The 15899-nt window shown below is 44.9% G+C and overlaps 1 protein-coding gene across 1 annotated transcript; it reads left to right on the plus strand.

The window, feature by feature from the left end:
- The first annotated feature begins 657 nt into the window (after positions 1-657).
- usp31 (ubiquitin specific peptidase 31) lies at positions 658-15285 on the plus strand. The gene is made up of 16 exons (XM_079281718.1): positions 658-1790; positions 1946-2080; positions 2417-2511; positions 2600-2692; positions 2901-3036; positions 3293-3440; positions 3521-3701; positions 3873-3984; positions 4156-4250; positions 5089-5166; positions 5922-6051; positions 6330-6449; positions 6991-7216; positions 7315-7473; positions 7762-7914; positions 9353-15285. The coding sequence occupies exons 1-16, from the start codon at positions 1263-1265 to the stop codon at positions 10825-10827; spliced, it is 3864 nt and encodes a 1287-aa protein (XP_079137844.1). The 5' UTR covers positions 658-1262; the 3' UTR covers positions 10828-15285.
- The last annotated feature ends 614 nt before the right edge of the window (positions 15286-15899 follow it).

A 15899-nucleotide genomic window follows, 5' to 3' on the forward strand; every position in this document is an offset into this window, starting at 1 on the left:
ATGGTCATAAAGGCTTCCGCAGTGAAAGGTGCAGGCCACCTCTAAAACAAACACATTTTGGACTCTTGATTGACGATCTCAACATCTGGTTTGTTGGCCAACTGTATCTGCAGCTGAAAATGAGAAGATATATCTGAGTCTATATCACCATGGTGAGTAGTTCAACGCAACGCATGTTAGCGGTCCTGGCTCGCCATTACGTGGGTTATATGCAAATTCAAGTGCATTACTTTTCGTAGCTTTAAGTATGAAGAGGATAAGAGAACAGCCTATTCAAAGTTATGGCATATATATTATCCATTTATATATTGTTCTGGTGATACGGTGCTGCAGATTTCCTTCCTTAAATGAATGCAGTTGTAAAAAAAAAAAAAAAGACATTTGTTTATTAGTCTGCACAATTTAATTATTGGCCATTAAAATGACTGGCTGGGTCCGCATTTAAATGAAAGAATGAAAGGAATAGGGTTAGTGAGAGCAGCGATGGTACAACGAGTATCTGGCTGCAGTACTGCCAGGCTGCTGTTCTTACTCCAGTCCAGCAGGTGGCGCCAACGGGGTGGTAAACCAGCTCACCAGCTGCCAAAACAAACATGAACAAGAAGAAGACTAAGAAGAAGTAGAACGATTCTGCTGTTCGCTTAGCCCGAATATGCCTCTAAATATGTGACAAATGCGAGGTTAAGCTACTTTTTGGACACGCTTTCTACTTCAACTGTCATATCCTGCAAATCATGGCGGACTATCCGTTTCTGGTTGAACATGGACATCTCGGCCGAACCGGTCGGTTGCAGTTTCTGCTGCTCTTGTTGTTATTGTAGCTAGCGCCAGCGTTAGCTAACACTGCTGCCTTCGCTTTCAGTATAACCGATGTTGATTCATTGCTGCGGGGCGGTAAACCGCTAAAACAAGGCAACCCTGGAGCAAGTTGCAGACATCAATAATGGACCGTAGCAATGTTTGTTACGCTTCTTAAGTAATTAGGTAATTGGCCTTGGGCGGTTTGTTGGCAAGGTTGTAGCGCACGGAATTCTAACGTCAAGTGAAATTACACAGTTACAGCTGCATGCTTGAGAAGAAGACCACTCAACTAAAATGGCATTACTAACGTTAGCTAAGGTCAGCTAACACACTTGACGTTGCCAACAGTCAGTGCTGACTACATCATACATGTTTTGAGGTGGAGCAGCAGAGAGCAGCCGGGGAGATGGCTCTTCTTCTTTACAGCACATCTGTCTGAGTTGTCCAGTGGAAGAGGAATCATGTCTTGCAAAGCCGCAATCAAGGACAAGAAGCCGAGCTTCAGCAAGAAGCTTTTCAGGCGAGGCTCTGTCCGCTCTGTTGGCAGTTTTATGAGCAGAGTCCTGAGGACACTGACGGCGTTATCACACGTTGCATCTGAAGTGCCAACAGAAGATGACAAAGACGATGGAGGCTTTTCAACTTTTTCATCTGGGAGCAAAGATGTGCCCATGGACGATGGGGACCTCGCGGGTTTCCTGTCAGGAGAGAGAGTTCCTGGAGTGTCAGGCCTCAAAAACCACGGGAATACCTGCTTCATGAACGCGGTTCTGCAGTGCCTCAGTAACACGGAACTCTTCGCCGAGTACCTGGTTCTGGAGCACTACAAAGGCGAGGAGCCGGAGGAGGGCAAACCAAAGACAAATGGCGTACTACATCTGCAGAAGAAGGGTCCTCTGTCCAAAGGAGAAGTTACAGAGCAGCTGTCAGGACTTGTGCGGGCTCTGTGGACGTTTGAGTACACCCCGCAGCATAGCAGGGACTTTAAGGTAAATGCATGATCAGTACTTACCCACGACACTGCTACATACAGGTTTATTCATAAGACACTTTATGATCAACATATCTAAGTTCTCTCCAGGATAAACAGGGCTGAGACATTGCATGCCTCGTAACCCTTGGACCGTGCTGGTTTTTTTTGCAGAATGCTGTGTCGAAAAATGCCACCCAGTTTAAAGGGAATGCTCAGCACGACGCTCAGGAGTTTCTGCTGTGGCTGCTGGACAGAGTACACGAGGACCTCAACACCGTCAACCCCAACATCAGGCCTGCTATAAAGGTATGTTTAGAAGACTTGTGTTATGGGGCATCGGTTGTTGTTTTTTAGTGAAAAGCAGTGATTGCATGTGGCAGATTCCCCTCTTATTGCTCAGCCATACGATCCTTTATATCTGGGAAGCTAAAACATAGTTATCCCAGATGTTATTGCAGGACATTGTAACTCACAGATGTTTAAATGATTCCGATCACTCAGTGCGTCTTTACAAAGGGGCTGCATTCACATTCTTGCTGATCTAGACTTGCCTGGTCTTGTTTTTCCTGACTGCTGAACCTGGTAGGCTGGTATTATTTATGACTTATGATTCTGACAAGTAAAACCTGTTTGTTTGTTCAGCCACCCATTGAAGAAGACGATCAAAGCTTAGAGGGGCCATCTCCCCCTCTCTCTGCCGGGTCTTTTGTACAAGAACTATTTCAGGCTCAGTACAGGTACGCTTTATATCCAGTAAATCTTTTTAACCAGTATGGCCACGTTATCCCTCTGTTATATTAAGGGATTACACTTTTTCCCCAACAGGTCTTCTCTTACTTGCCCACATTGCCAAAAGCAAAGCAATACGTTCGACCCCTTCCTCTGCATCTCCTTACCGATCCCACTGCCGCACACACGGTGAGTTCCTCTCTGGAGCATGAGGTGTGATCAGTGGAGTTCACTTTCAAACCAGAACAACAGTGTGTTCATTTTAGGAGTGTCATCAGTTCAGAAAAAAAAAAGTGAAGAATCATCTTCCCACTAGACTGCATGTGAACCATGGCTTTACAGCAGGAGCAGCCTTGCTTACAGCAAGTATTTTATCTGTGTTATCTGTTTTTGCCAGGCCCCTGTATGTGACAGTGGTGTACCAGGGGAAGTACTCTCACTGTATGAGGATTGGAGTTGCTGTTCCCCTCAACAGCACCGTCTATCGCCTCAGAGATGCCGTGACACGTGAGACCAAGATCCCAATGGACCAGGTACTATTCTGGTCTCCTATCGGCTCAGGGTCTCACAGGGAGACTAGCTCACTGTTCCTGAAGCCAGTTCTACCTCTGAGTAGGACTCCGTACAGAGAAAGAGTTTTTTAAACACAGTTGTCCTTAGGGCTGCAACAGCTGAGTGCTAACATTGATTAAAGCTGGCTGGATGGAAATGTTATTTTATCTTGAAAGAATAAAACATTCAGCAGAGTGGACACCACATTTTTAAATGTACTCTTTTCTTCTCTTCCAGTTTGTTTTGACTGAAATGTACTATGATGGTTTTCATCGTTCATTTTGCGATGATGACGACGACCTCGACATCATTCAAGAGAGCGATTCTATATTTGCCTTTGAGACACCAGAGACCTTCAAACTGGAAAACATACGCACAAAAAGAGGTGAATTCTGCTTAATATTTCATCAATTCCCATTAAATATCCCATTCAATTTATACGAGCCTTGTTTGTGTCTTTCACAGGAAGTCTTCTGGCAAACCTGAATCACAACAACTTAAAATATGGGACAGAAATCAGCAGGACTTCGTCTTTCATGCAAGGGGCCGTGACCCCTTTAACTGCATCACCCAATAAAAACCTGGGACCAGAAAAAATGATCCTTCTGGTGTGTAACAGGGCTTGTACCGGCCACCAAGGGAAGAGGTACTGCAGTCACAATATTCTATGTAATGCGATACATGACCTGTTTTCTTTCTCATCATTGTAACACAATATCCAGTTCAGACAAATGGAAGCAGTGGGTTGATGGGCTATCGGTGGTGTTCAAAGCTTCCTGGGGAAATAAGAGCTACTAAAGCTTCGCACATGTTTTAGGTTCGGCCTGCCGTTTGTACTGTACATGGAGCGCACTGTGACCTGGGACGCTCTACAGAAAGAGATCCTGGAGAAAATGCGTCATCTTCTGAGGCCAGGGGTCTACATTCAGGTAGGAAGAGGAACACGCTGTTGCAGTAAATAAGCTGATGCTACACACAGTAGCTTTCCTTTTGGATAAGGAAAAACAAACAAAATATGAGCCTCCAAAACGAGTGACATTACTGTTAGTGAAATTATTAACGGGCATCCCTGTTTTTCTAACAATGGTGTCTCTGCATAGGTCGGGCCTTTCAGTCTCCGGGTGGTTGGCGTCGTCGGTATCACCTACCTCCTCCCCCAAGATGAGCGACCACTCTGTCACCCAACCGTGGACAGGTCAGTTCTGCTGTTTAATACAACATCTATATGTCATATTGTGGTTAATTGTGATTTTTAAGTCTTTTGCACACAGACATGTACATCTCCTTGATGCAGTGTGTACTGTGTACGCCTTCATAAATCTCACCCTGTCGACAGAATAATGCCTTTAACAGCCATTCGTGATGAAAAGGTGGAAAACAGCCAGTCAAATGTAGATGTTACGAGGCAAATATACACAGACCTTCGTTTAACAACACTAGAATCTATTTGAATTTGCATATTGAATGAAATGTTTGGAAGCTGTGTTTTACTTCTTCCAAAAGAACACTGTACACGTGCACTAAAAGGTAAAGACGGGCATGACGTTAGGGAACAATGACATCCATCTGGTTAATGTTCTCTGTGAACACATGCACCATCACTGCGTTTTGCCCAAACATGATTTAAACTGTTTGTAAAAATGCTTGTTCAGCAAGTTTGGTTTATTACCGACTCAAGTCACGAGATTGTTGCTCAGTAGAGGTGCATGAATCAAAGTTGTGACTGATCAATGGGTTCTTACATGACTAGAATCTCTGTATATATTATCCTCTGTTTTACACACAAATCCATAACCGCAGAAATGTATATTAACTTTGAATTTACTGCTGCTCTTTGAGAGTGAAGATTATTTCATTTACCATAAACCATCTTCTAAAGAAATGTCCTTCTCACTGATCCCGGTTTCAACTTCTTGTAATTGCATGTAGATTATGGAACACACGACTTTGCTTTTCCTTCTAGCCTACAGTGACATAAATGAAATGTCACCTGCCTCAGTGTTTGTTTCCCACTCTCACTGTTTCCACTACAGAGCATACAAGTCCTGTGGACAAGGGGGGCCGCCACACGTGAAGATTGTGGTGGAGTGGGACAAAGAGACCAAGGACTAGTGAGTGAAAAAGATTCATTATTGATCAGTTTATCCTGATCGACGGTATCGAACCAGGTGTTGACATGTTTGCTGTGATCTTCTTTGGAAACTAGACTGCGTACACCAAATCACACCAAACCACGCTGTTCATTTTAATGACGTGTTTTGTAGACATGACATGTTATTACTGTCATTTTATTGAAGGCCCTGCCTAAACAGGCAGGCTAACAAGATAGTCCGTGTGAGCAGTTATGTAGAAAGCACAGCTGAGGTGATGGAATCAGTTTTAATGTAAAACAGAATGTGTGTCAAAGCCACGACACGTCATCAAATCCTGTTTCTCAACATGATGCGACTGCTCATTGACTTCGAAGGAAACTACTTGTCCCATTCACAGGACATAAGCGTGCCCACACATCACTGCACCTTCACGTGCCAGTAAAGGAAACAGCTTTGCAGTTTACGGTGAGGCAGAAAGAAGTGATGATGCATTGTGCAGGATTTCGGCAGGAACTGTCGAGTTAAGCAAATCCTCACAGGAGTCATTTTACAGGACTGGACATCTTATGAAGTGCCTCTGCTATTCACATTATTTGCTTTTGAAAAATCGAATTGCTTAATCTACCTACAAATGGTCTTAATTTGAAACCACAAGTAAAAGAGTTTGAAGTTCAACAACATGTTTGCTCTTATTTCCTCCCTTAAGCTGGTTACTTTATGTGGTTCGCACACATGCACACCCGTTAATGGTCAAATGGTCCGTGTTCCCACAGTCTGTTCGGACACACGGAGGAGGAGTACATTCCTGATGCTGAGAGTGTGTATCTGCACAGGGAACAGCATCATCAGCCGCAGGCCTGCACCCTCGCTCAGTGCTTTCAGCTCTACACCAAGGAGGAGCAGGTAACACTGTGACCGCACAGTCAGTAGTTTGAAGTACAGCCTCACACGTCTCCTCCTCACCAGTGTTTCATTCCTCTGCTAAAATTCAAAACAAGTCTTTACTGTGTATTTGACTCCTAACGCTACGTTTGGAAACTACTGAGCACAGGCCCACGTACACACTGTGGTCTGTGTTGAGGAGAAACGCTCCGGGCCTTGTCCCGTTGTGAGGCCTGTTTTATAAGCGGTGTGGTGGGAGCTCGTCCTTGATGGCTGCTGTGTGTGTGTGTGTTTTTCAGCTGGCCCCAGACGACGCCTGGCGCTGTCCCCACTGCAAGCAGCTGCAGCAGGGCCGCATTAAGCTGAGCCTGTGGACGCTGCCGGATGTGCTCATACTGCATCTCAAGAGGTTCAGACAGGTATTCGAGCTCAACCAAACACTTCACATAGAAATGTGGAACTGTCTGTATCAAGAACAAGAACCGCTCTAGTTTTTATTTTGCCTTAAGATGTTGCTGTTCTATATACAGTAGGGATAGGACATGCCACAAAGGCCCGAAGGCCGGACTCAAACCTGGGACGTGGCGGTTATGTGGCATGTGTTGTAAAAACTCAGCTACCAAGGCGCTCCAGACATATTGTTTCTATTGGTCCTGAAACTCCGATACCGTGTTTGCACATTTTAAACGATGCCCAGCCCCACTCGGGTGTTTAAGAGATTTCATTCTATTTTCTGAAGCATGTATCCTGTTATAGGTTTGATGAAGTTCATCTTAACTGTAAGAAAAGAGCTGGCTGGCACTCAAAGACAGTGAATCAAGCAGCTAAAGTCCTGAGTCATGGTTGTAGCTACTGTGTACTTTTCATCAAACCCAACATCAAGTGAGACCTGACTGAAGTGCTTTAGGCCGCAGTCGATGAATACCGGTACTGATGTTATAATGCTGCACTCTGTTCCAGGAGGGGGACCGGAGGGTGAAGATGCAGAACATGGTGCGGTTCCCGCTGATGGGCATGGACATGGCACCTCATGTGGTTAAGAGAAGCCAGAGCAGCTGGAGCTTACCCTCCCATTGGTCACCTTGGAGGCGCCCTTATGGCCTGGGGAGAAACCCTGATGACTACCTGTATGACCTGTATGCTGTGTGCAACCACCATGGGAACATGCACGGAGGCCACTACACAGGTAATGCTGTGAACAAATGTTCCGGTTCAAATGTTGAATGAGACTGCATAGCTATGTGTTCATCCAGTCTTACCCCAGTCTTCCCTTCGCACTCGCAGCCTACTGTAAGAACTCCATTGACGGTCAGTGGTACTGCTTTGATGACAGCGAGGTTTCACCAGTCGCTGACGATGACGTGTGTCAGCCGACGGCCTACATACTCTTCTACCAGCGGAGGACGGTTATTCCCTCCTGGTCGGCCAACAGCTCTGTTGCTGGTCAGTACTCGTCTCCTACCTTCTGCCAAATATCTGCTGTATTTAGAGTTCATGGCGTCTTGAAGTCAAAGTGTGGTTTTATAACAAAAGCTACAAAGATACACTACAGTAGCATTGTGACAGAAGGTTTAGAGCGGAGTACTGGAGAGAAACTAACTAACAATCTAAACATCTAAAGCCCAACACTGACTTTTGCCATTATGACTTTAATGTGCATGAATCTACAATTACAATGTTCTGCCTCACCTCGCCCTGAAAGAGACTGGAGTTCTTATTGTCTTTCCACAGGTTCCACCAGCTCCTCCCTGTGTGACCACTGGATCAACAGGTTACCCGGCAGCAGGCCTGCTAGCTTGGCCTCTGGAGCCTCATCCAGGCGCACCTCTCTGGCGTCGCTGGCTGAGTCGGTGGAGTTTCCAGTAGAGCGTAGTGAAGATGATGGTGAGACGACGCTTACAGGCGTCCATTGTATTTCTCTGTGGCGCTGCCTTGTGTACATTTTCACTACACGTGAACTGCTGCTGTCCTGACTCTTATTTTCAGTTTCATATTTCTAACAGAAGCACAAAGGTCAGAGCTAGCTTGTGATTTTGATCTTTATAAAAGCAAAACCATCCACCAGATGAGACCGGAGTTTTATAAAATTCAGAAGACCAAAACAAATATAGAAACAACACATGTGGCAAACCAGTTGTAGTCCAAGATGAGGAAAGGAAACAGCTTCAAGGAGACAGCTTTGCTTTTTGCTTTTTTAAAACAAGCAACACAAACCTTTGTACGAAGTGCAATTCTCCTTCCACTGACTGTTTCTGTTGGAATCTGAAGAAACCACCAAGGCTTCCCAGAGATGTTTACAGTCAGGATCTCTGACTGGACGAGCAAGGAGAACGTGCTCGAGAGCTCTGTGGGAAACCTGACACAGCGAGTGAAGCCCAGCAGACACGGTGTTGGCTGGTGCTTCTGTTTAACCCTCCTGAGCGCAGTCAGAGTCCCAAAACAATGCTGACCAGGCAAACTGCTACTTAACTACAACTTTCACATGTATCACTACGGATAATGCTGCCAAATGATGTAATATATTTAGCTGTAAAACAGTTTTTTAAACTCCTAATATGTTTAAATGCATCGGTACTTAGCGTAAGTTATCATTTTATTGCTTGTGGTGATTGAGGCCGTACAGATTTCAGCTGATCGGGAAGAAACCTGAGAGCCAGTTCCCAACCACACAAAACACAATGTTTAATTGGAGAAACAAATCTCACAATTGCTTTAACAATGAAAAACAAAGCCTCTTCGGTAATAAAACAAATTCCATAAAAGGGTTTCAGTAACAGAATAAAGCCTGCGGGCGTCAGGAGAGCAAACTCAATTAGAAAAGTTAAGACAACAAAGAAATCTCAAATTCGCCTGAAGACCAGAGTTTGTGGATGAACTGACGTCTGCATAACGTCAAGGCAGAATCAGAATGTGTTCTCCTAAGGCCTGCTTAAAGGGTGTCCTCACATGCTGATTGGCCAAGGGGAGAAATGCACCAAGCTGCTCTCACTTCTTCTTAATTAGGAGCCGACCCCCAACACACACACACACACACACACACACACACACACACACATCCTGCACAACAGGTGATCTGAATAACCCTCCAATCAGCTTGTGACTTGTGACATTCAGCTGAAATTAATTGGGAAAAGGGAACGAAGGCAAGTAGCAGAGATTGAGAGACTTACATTCTTATTTGTTAAAGTTATGTAGAAACTTACGCTTGCTAAAGATTTACTTTTGGAACAAATTAGAAAATGTAGTTAAATACAATTGTTGTTGTAAATGTGTTCATTGAGGGTTTTCGAACGGTTCTTTTTTTCATGTTTCTTTGTTTCAGGAGGATTCTCGGTCCGCCCTTTTGTGAGGAGCATTCAGCATCAGAGCGTGTCCTCCAGGTCGTCCCTCGCTAGCCCTTTAGCCTTCAACGATAGCGGCATAAAGCCCTCTTGGTCTCTCTCTGCGAAGCTGCACATGAGGTCCAACTCGCCCTCCCGGTTCTCCCTGGACTCTCGATGTTCCCCTCCTCTGGAGAGGATAGGAGAGGCCTGCGACGACAAAGTTTCCACTTCCTGTTTTGGCAGCTACAGTAAACATGAACGCTACTTTGGCAGCAGGACTCCCCTGTCTATGATGGAGAGCAACTTCGGTGACCAGGACAACAATACCAGGTTCCTAGACATGTACTGCAGGGCTCCCACTCCAGCGGAAAAGAAGAGCGCCAAAAATGAGGCAACTGAGAACAACAACCAGATAACAGCAATAGATCAAAACATTCTCCCCGCCCAAGCTACTCCCTCCAAAGAGCAGAAGCGTAAGAGCAGTATCGGAGGATTTGCCTCAAAGGCAGAAATCACAGGCTCTTCAAAGAGTTCCAGCAAAGTGGAGCAAGAGAAAACCTCCAAGAAACGCTTGTGCTCAACCCATAAGACCTGCACCGCTGAGACGTCTTCCAGTACGCCCGTCAAAGGCAAAAAGGCGAGCAATACTAAAGAGAAGAGCGTAAACGCCAAGAAAAGCACCTCGACACCCTGTGGAACTCCCTCCAAAACAAAGGAGGCAGCTCAACCTGTAGCCGTAACGCCACAACGTAAGCCATTCGTCCGCTCCACACCTCAGTCCTCAGCTTCTCCTTCGCCGACCGCAAAGAAGAACTCCAGCGTCACCGAGAAGAGCTCCGCGAGTGGTCGCAAAAGGCTGGTGGAAAGGAGCTGCAGCAGAGATTCTATGCACACCAGCCCCCTGGTCGACGGCCTCCGAGGCAGCTTGGTAGCCCGCTCTTCCCTGTCGAAGAGCAGGGACGGCAACCGGCCCGAGAGGAGATCTGTGAGGAGCTCCAGCAGCAGCTCCTCTGTCACGAGCCTGCGCTCGCCCAGCGTCTCCAACAGAGACCTGCAGCGCAGCAGCAAGTCCGAGGAGAAAGGCTTGTCCTTCTTCAAGAGCGCCCTCCGACAAAGGGAAAGCCGCCGGTCGGCTGATTTGGGGAAAAGCACCCTGCTTGGCAAAAAAGCCTCGGAGAGGACATGCAAGCAGAACGGACAAGCCAAGGACATCGGCGGTGACGATGGACAGACTTCACAGGCCTCCACAGAGACGCACGGAGGCGAGTCAAAGCCAGGGACAAAGGCGTCTTCCAAGCCCCCCAGCGCTCTCAGTCGCACTCTATTAAACGTTGGCAAGTCCAAGTCTTCCACTTCTGAAGTAAGTCTCAAGTCTCCCTCTAACGGGAAGAAGCCTCTAGAAAGGACGGCATCTTCCCGAAAGCTGTCGTCGAGCATGCAATCTCCTGCACGTGCAACAAAGAGGCCTCAGTGACGCTCCCGTAGTTCCATCGTACATAACGCAGCTGTTTTCTTTATGCCTACGTTTCAGCGAGCACCAGATGTGTTTGTAAAGAGACACATTTCTGATGTTATGCTTTTGCATCAGCTGGCTTTGAGGTTTGAATATTGGCAGCCAGCTTTGAGTGTTCTTTTATGGACCGGTGACAAAGTGCATCCTCTGCATATTTAGGTGCCAAACAGTTTGTTGGTAGATTTTAAATCTGTGTGTGTCGTTACCAATTACCTCTTGAGCAGCAGCTCTGGATTTGATGGGAGCGAAACAGTTTCGATGCTGTCTGGCCTTTAGGGTACATGAGCATGCCGTATGCATTCAGCTGCACAGCTCAACCTGTTTGATTGCTTGTGCTGGAGGCTTATATGACAGCTGACAGAATTCCCTGTTGCAATCTTGAAATCCAATTATCTTTCCTTCAGACGGGAGGCGTGTTATGTCTTTGAAAAGCTGCAAACATTAAGTTTAGTTTGCTTGCAAGATTTCCTGCCGTCGGCAGCAGATTTAAAAAAGCAGCAGCTCGTGCATTTGCAGACATTAATGGTTTAAGAAGCCTTTTCACTTCGAGTGCACCAACAGTGCATCGTTTGCGTCTCTGCAGATTAGGATGGAAATCAGCTGGGTGTCGATGCTGAAACCTCACTGCTGTTGTACAAGCTTTTAAAACTCTACGTTAGTGAGAAGCGTAACGGCAGAAACAGTCTCTGGACAAACACTGAAACTGGGGTGATGCTCACACACACACACACACACACACAAGAGTTTCATTCCCAAATAACGCAGTCGTTCTCATTGATTGTTTTTAGCCGATCAAGTTGACCGTTAGTGAGCAGAACCTGCTGTTTCTCTCCACACACACACATTGGTTCAGAGGTAGTGTGTCTGACGACGTGAGCCGACTTTATGTAACTTCCAGTTTCATGTCTGGAAGATTGACGCGCAGCTGAAAAGACAAACAGGTCATTTTGATGTGACTGATTATTAACATTAAAGTAATATAAACACAGAGGGGATGGCCCCGGACCGAAAGGATCGGAGTCGGTACACTCATCGAGACAGCTTTTCCAATATTTTAAAACTTTATTTTTGTTTAATACTAGTACTTTTTTTGATAGAAATGTATTTTAGCAGATGTTTATTGAAGGGATGGAGTGTTTTTGGAATGAAAGTCTGTACAGGTATTGACACAATCTAGAGTGTAACCCATTTCTTTTTTCCATGAGCAAGATGAAAATGATCTTGAGCACCTTCCAATACTGTACGTGGAAACATAATTGCCTTTGGCAACATGGTAGTCTACTACTGTATGCATCGCTGAGGAGGGATGTCGTATTGTTCGCACTTTGTACAGATAAAGTAGTTTTCTTTGACTCTGAACAGTTCCACACACGCATCTCATTGTTCACACGTCATGAGCTCCAGACATGTCGTTGAGTCGTGCTAACGGGCCTCAGGCTTGAAAAGGTAAAACGGTGAATTCATCTCAGTGTTTCAGGGCTCATTTTAAGGAATCGCCTCCTTACCCACACCTGGTGCTGGAGCAGACCACGGTGCTGCTGGCGTTGATGTTTCTTAAATGAGCGTATGTTCATAACTGGGACCACACACACCTGTTTGCAGCAGTTCTCATAACCTGTGGGACCTCGTGGGAGGAGACCATGTCTTTTTATTTGCTTCATCAGGCTGAAACTAAACCCGATGAGCCAATGACTCGTCCCAGAACTCCATTTCCTTTGTCTCTGAACAGCTGTTGTTGGAACCTGCATATGTGTGCTGGATGTCCTTTACTACCAGACGCTGCAGGCTTTATTTCCTGTACAGTAAACGGACAGAATGCTGCTGCAGCTGATGCTGGCCGGCCTCGTTTTGAACAATCAGCATTATCATTGTAGGATTACCCCTAATGCAACTGCAATAGCCATACATTAGACACCAGCACAGGGTATGTTTTTAATGAATGAATGACTTTGGTTATGCTGTTATAATGCCGCCATTAGTAAGTACTTTAACATGGACAGAATCTTTGACTTCTAGATGTTTCTCTGTAGCATCGACCAGGTTTACATTTGTTCTCCGGTGCTTTCAGAGGGAACAGCGCTCCATCTAAACACGCATGTGTGTGTTTGAGTAGCCCGTCCGTGGTCTGAGCAAACCAGCAGCCTTCATGTGCCTGACTTTGAGTGCGGGAGGTTGTTTTGGGTCAGAGGTCAGCGTTGGAGAGCAGTCAACATCTCGTGATGTCACAATGAGCTTGAAGGAGACAGTCGGATAGCAAGTCGAATGCTACGAACAATATCTGATATTATTTGTAATTCACAAGTTCATTCAGCACTTCTGGCAGGTAAATATGATGACAAATTTAAACAGCTGGGAGTCCTAATAAGGCCATAGAAATATCCCTTATGAATAAAGACAGAGTGTGTTTGCTCTGTCGCCCCTAACCTTTTGGGACTCTATACTCGTCTTTAGAAACGTAGCGGCTACTGTGTTCAAACTGCCACGGAGCGCGTAGATAACAGACTGCTGTTTAAATGTGCTGCTGCTCCTGTAGCTGCTCTTTTCTACTTCTTATAATCGATCAGGAACGTGTGCGTGGCGGGGTGGTTGTCGGTCATTGTTTGCCTGTTTTTAAAGTCCGTCATGAAGTTGCATTGTAGAGCTTCATCACGCGTCGGTCCTTTCCTCCACACCGGTTGGATCACATGTAGCGAACATCCAGTGCATTCGGACTCAAGACATTTTCATGTCGTTCTTTGGGGGCAATGTAAACAAGGATCAGTAGACAACATCTGTATATTGCGGATGATATTTAAATAGAGGTCTAACCGAACCTTGTTGTGACGCTAATGACTGAATGAATGAACTTCTCTCTGTACAGAACTTAAAGCTGAACTTGTATCTTAAAGCGGCAGCCTGTTCTCCCAACCACGCTACGATATAAACTCTACTCTACGATATAAACCGCAGAAATACGTCCAATTGATCCAAAGACCCGTCAAATGAAAAGGAATCAGCTCCACAGAATCCATTTCCCTTTCTAGCGTTCTTCACTGCAGTTATCGTCGTCAATGTACACAATTCAGAATGATCATTAAGGAATGCAATATTGCATGAAAACGCTAATGCATGCATTTCATTAACTATGCAAGAGGCTGTGTAAAGTAGAGCATGGCTGTGTGTTCCATTGCTTCATTTGCACACCATTCCAATATTAAGAAACTAAATTACAGAATATTTCATCTGTACAGTTAAAAAGATTCAACTTAACAATATGTATTTAATGCCATCGCTTCTTTGAGCAAAAGCTCCATTAATGCAGTGCTAACTGTGTGAACCCCTGTTGAAATGTTCTCAGCTGCATCAAAGATGTGTCCAGTCTCCACTATAAAGGCATCTCAAATAAATAGAAAATAAATATATATACATAGCTAAATGCAATAAAGAAAGATAGTACGTTTTGTATTACAGTATGTAATGAGCAATGACTGATGTAAATGTTCAGTTAAAACATTTTGTAGTATTAATGCCAAGGCAATCATGATGTGATTTTTAAAAACCGTCAGTTTGTCAGAAATCAAGCGTGCTTAAAGCAGCAGCGCTGTTGTTTAAAGCTGGTGAAGGAGCATCGCTCTGAATGCAGAGAACAGGCTAGTTAAGAGGAGAGAATCCTGCACGTTGAGTTATTGTTTGTTTACAGAGTCACACAAGTTCCACTTGTTCACGTAGGAACGATGATGCATGACATCTGCAACATGTTTGTGTCATTTTACCACTGAATCAAAGTTGCAATAACCACTGAAACACCAGAATCCTTCCTGTAGTACGACAGCAATACAGCGCCGTGTTGTCCTTCATATTTAGGACTCTTTTCCACACGTAAACACTACAAATGAATAATACTGAAACTTGTCGGCAGCCTCGAGGGAAACGAACCGTGATGATAGTTTGTGTCTTTCTGTGTGATGAGCGAATGTCAGTGTCTCACTTTAATGTTTCCTAAGCTAACAGTGCTACATGCACAGCACGGCTCCACTTTCACCTTCCTGTCTTCTACTTGTGATTTTATGTATCGCTCATATTGCATTTTGTAAGATGCATTTATTGAGATTGTTTTCACAGACGAATGCTGTTTCACTGTATGTCTTGCACCAGGTTCAGTTTCTTTAAATGTTACATTCGGGCCTCTGTTCTAGCATTCGCCTCTTCATTTCATTTCAAAATCTTTTTTTCAATTTTTTTACGAGCTGAGCAAAGGGTTTAACTTTCATGGTTTATTAGAATGGGTCAAAAATCTTCAATTTTAATTTATTTCTCTGTTGTCATGTATGCACTTTTCATTTTTATTATTTTCCACAAAAAGGACAAATGTGTACAGACTTTGTTGGTTTATCAATGCAAGTACAAAATGAAAAATCTGATTAAAAATGTTAAAAGGTTTGAGTGGTGTCTTGTCATTAAGCTTTGTTTGTGTGTGAGTATTCATTTAGCCACTAGAGGGAGCTCTCCTCTAACACGCTGTCCTGCCGCTTGCCTCCATACAGCAGGCAGCTCTTGGGTTTCTTCACAGAGACTCACCGATGCAGCATGAACACAAACGCACGACAGCAGAAGGAACATTGACGTTACACAAAGCTTTGTGTGTTACGATTGCCCAACCTGAGATTGATGTCAGAGAAGCCGGTAATTAGTAACCACTCCGTGGGCTCAGATCTCAGATCTGCGAGACTGTCCACAGTCTGTTTGTATTTTCGCAGCTGTCAGATGGTGCACTGTTGCAGCATGAGGCACATTTCTGAAGGCGTTTTTATTCTTGATGTGCAAAGATCGCCCTTTCATCTCGTTTAGATCCAAGCAAGTATATGAGCACACCAATCCACTGCTCATTGTGTCGCCGCTGCAGAGACCTCAAGGCTGTGCAACACATGAGCGCCTCTACATTTCTGGGCAGGATTATTACTTAAAGCTTTTCTTAGAGGAGCTGGGATGTGCAGATGCAAGCGTGTCTGAGCTCAGAACACTGTGGCTGCAACGATCACTGATGTTTTTAATAA

This window comes from Melanostigma gelatinosum, assembly GCF_949748355.1.
Source record: "Melanostigma gelatinosum genome assembly, chromosome: 13".
Classification (NCBI taxonomy): Eukaryota; Metazoa; Chordata; class Actinopteri; order Perciformes; family Zoarcidae; genus Melanostigma; species Melanostigma gelatinosum.